Source organism: Myxine glutinosa, chromosome 2, assembly GCF_964187855.1.
Source record: "Myxine glutinosa chromosome 2, kmMyxGlut1.1, whole genome shotgun sequence".
In the NCBI taxonomy this organism is placed as follows: domain Eukaryota; kingdom Metazoa; phylum Chordata; class Myxini; order Myxiniformes; family Myxinidae; genus Myxine; species Myxine glutinosa.
Genome location: NC_136262.1, coordinates 17,638,843 through 17,641,864, shown reverse-complemented (window position 1 = coordinate 17,641,864; position 3,022 = coordinate 17,638,843). Strand labels below are relative to the sequence as shown.

General features: G+C 46.2%; 1 protein-coding gene across 1 annotated transcript; it reads right to left on the bottom strand.

The window, feature by feature from the left end:
* Positions 1 to 1,697: 1,697 nt before the first annotated feature.
* On the bottom strand, positions 1,698 to 2,729 carry LOC144890756 (olfactory receptor 5J3-like). The gene has a single exon (XM_078772565.1). It carries the CDS (start codon positions 2,727 to 2,729, stop codon positions 1,698 to 1,700), a length of 1,032 nt encoding a protein of 343 aa, XP_078628691.1.
* Positions 2,730 to 3,022: the final 293 nt, after the last annotated feature.

The window sequence follows — 3,022 nt, the reverse complement described above, 5'->3', positions numbered from 1 at the left end:
GGGATAAATCTGTGCATGAGAGAGAGCAGTTTACTTTGGAAGAATTCCCAGGAAGAGTTGATGTCAGAGGCTGTAGGGATGGGAGACCAGTCCAGATGATTGATGGCTGCTTGAAGACCATGCCACTCGTGCCAGTCAGCCTGAGTGAAATGCCAGACTCGTCGGCGCTGAGGAGGCTCTCTGAAAATGGCCAGAGAGATGTCCACTTTAACAAGCACATGATCAGAAGAACCGATTGGAGCAGAAGAAGAGCAGCAGACATTTGCAGGGAAGTTTGTCATAACCAAGTCTAGAAGAGAAGATACTCCATTGACTGAGATCCAGGTCGGGAAATTGACAGATTGTGTCAGTCCCAGTAAGTGGCAGAAGTCCTTTGCTGAGGTGCCATGGCTGGTGTGATTGGAACCCACACCCAGCCAGCTGGCATTATGACAGTTGAAGTCGCCACATATGAGGAAGAGAGATTTGGGATGAGTGGATAGAAGTTGGTCCATGTTGTCAGACAGGGAGATGTAAATGGAGTCATCACTGTTTGGAGGGCGACACAGAACACATATGAACAAAAGGTGGGAGCGGAGAGGAAGCCGTAGCCAGAGGTACTCCTGGGGGTGGGGTAGAGAGAGGGCAGTGCAAGGAGAATGAGAATGAGGAAGAGAGTTTTTGATAAAGATCGCACCCCACCACCAGGACGAGGCTCAGGACTATCTTACCGGTGGAGGGAGTAACCAGGAAGAGATATTAAGGAATCAGAGACATCTTGAAGGAGGAAAGTTTCTGTTAAGGAGATTACGTCTGATTTGTCAGAAGCAACCTGTATGAAGAGATCAGTCAGGTTTTGAGCTAAGGCCCCGGATGTTTGAGGTCCATACAATTAAGGAAGAGGGAGGCGGAGCATCGGTTACATGACAGGTGAGGGGAGGGATAGGGTAAGATGAGGGGTGAGAGGGGGAGGTAGGGAGAGCTGTTGATAGTGTGTTGGAGATTGCAGAACAGTTAGGAGAAAGGGAAGGATGAGGAGGACAAAAGGTTGGATGGTGATGGGAAGAGGAACTGTGAGGTGTTGTTTGAGGGGGAGGTATGTGATGGAAGGGAGAGGAAGTGGGGAGGAGGGAGCTTTGAGGAGGAGGTTGTAGGGAGGATATTTGGAGAGAGATAGTAGGGGGGGAGATTTGAAGAGGATGGGTGTGGGGGAGGGAGTTTAGAAGGGGAGGAGGGAGGGGGAAGTTTTGTAGGGCAGGGGAGTTTTGAAGGGGAGGAGGGAGCGGGAAGTTTTGTGGGGGAGGGGGGAGTTTTGAAGGGGAGGAGTGAGGAGGGAGTTTTGAAGGGGAGGAGTGAGGAGGGAGTTTTGAAGGGGATGGGTGAGGGGGGAGTTTTGAAGGGGAGGGGCAAGGGGGAAGATTTGAAAGGGATGGGTGATGGGGAAGATTTGGAGGGGAGGAGCAAGGGGGTCGATTTGGAGGGGAGGGGTGATGGGGAAGTTTTGGAGGGGAGGGGTGATGGGGAAGTTTTGAAGGGGAGGGGTGATGGGGGAGTTTTGAAGAGGAGGAGTGAGGGGGGAGTTTTGAAGGGGATGGGTGATGGGGGAGTTTTGAAGAGAAGAGAACAACACCAAGAGGGGAGAGCACCCAACAGAAATTGATGTGAAGCATACTGGTTGAAGCATCGATAAAAGTACATATAATCAGAGAATCGTTTCGTTAGACTCGCATTTTCAAATGGTTATTTTGATTCGAATTAAAATTTAAAAAATTCCATCGTTGATAAAGGCGAATTAAGGGCTGTCGGATTTCTTTTGTCCTCAACCCGTATATGAAGGGATCAGCAATGGGTGATGTAAACATACAGATTATGTAAAGTATTAATCTGAATGGAATACTTTGTTCTCCTAACCTCACTGATATTATAAACGCCATTTGAGAACCAATCTTAACAACAAAGACCATTATCTGTGTGAAGCAGGTGTGCACGGCCTTGTTACTGAATTTACTTGAACTGGACTTTGTGCAAGTGCGGATGATCCTCCAGGAGGTAAAAATGATGGTGGTGGTTAACAATATGTTCATAGAATATGCGATAATAAGAACATGCAAGTTTGCAGACGTTTTTCCTCCACAAGATACTTTAAGGAGAAATCCGACCACACAAAACGCTTCTGAAATAATCAGTTCGTGTTTGCAAAAGTACAAACGTGATGCGAAAATTCCGTCAAACATTTTAATAATAATTCCCGAACTGATAACACTAAATGCGAGGAAGAACATCCGACTTTTCTTGGCCATCCAACCTGCATATGAATATGGGCAAAAAATGGCGCAGTATCGATCTACATCCATTATCCACTGTATAAGTAACTGTGAATGAATAACACAATCAATACAGTACACATGAACGAGACATTCTGTAAAGTAAACACGTCTTTTCACACCCAAGAGTCCATGGACAAAGGTGGCCGCGATTACACAAACCCAAAGTGCATCTGCGATGACACAAAGTGCGATGTAAAACACCATGGGTTTATCAAAACGCCGCACCAAGCAGGCTCCGAGCACCCCCAGGTTTAACATCACAGCGAACAGAGCCAGAGGTACCAAGGAGTGGATGATCACCCTCCAGGGTCCCTCATGGGGGAACGAAGAGGCGTCCAGGGTGATGAACGTGGGGTGCATGTACGGATCGGTCTCATTCACATTCTCTTGAAATCCACTTGAAGTATTTTGATTTGGCTTCATGTTACTTTGTAACACAGGTGTAGTTTCTTTGATGTTGGGCCGAAGTCCAGGGTGATGAATGTGAATTAATTTCAAATCGCTGTCCTGTTGTCCAATCTGCGACGTTGTTTAATCTGCCACAACAGAAAGCAAGTCATGCAACTTCATGCATAGGATCATCATCTTTGCTATAATTCGTCATCTTTATTGATCTATAATTTTCCATCTGAGAAAGGCCTCAATCAATTCTATAAAATTTATTGACTTGTGAGTGTTCTTCAATTCTATCCTTAACTTCTGTTTCTAATTAAATT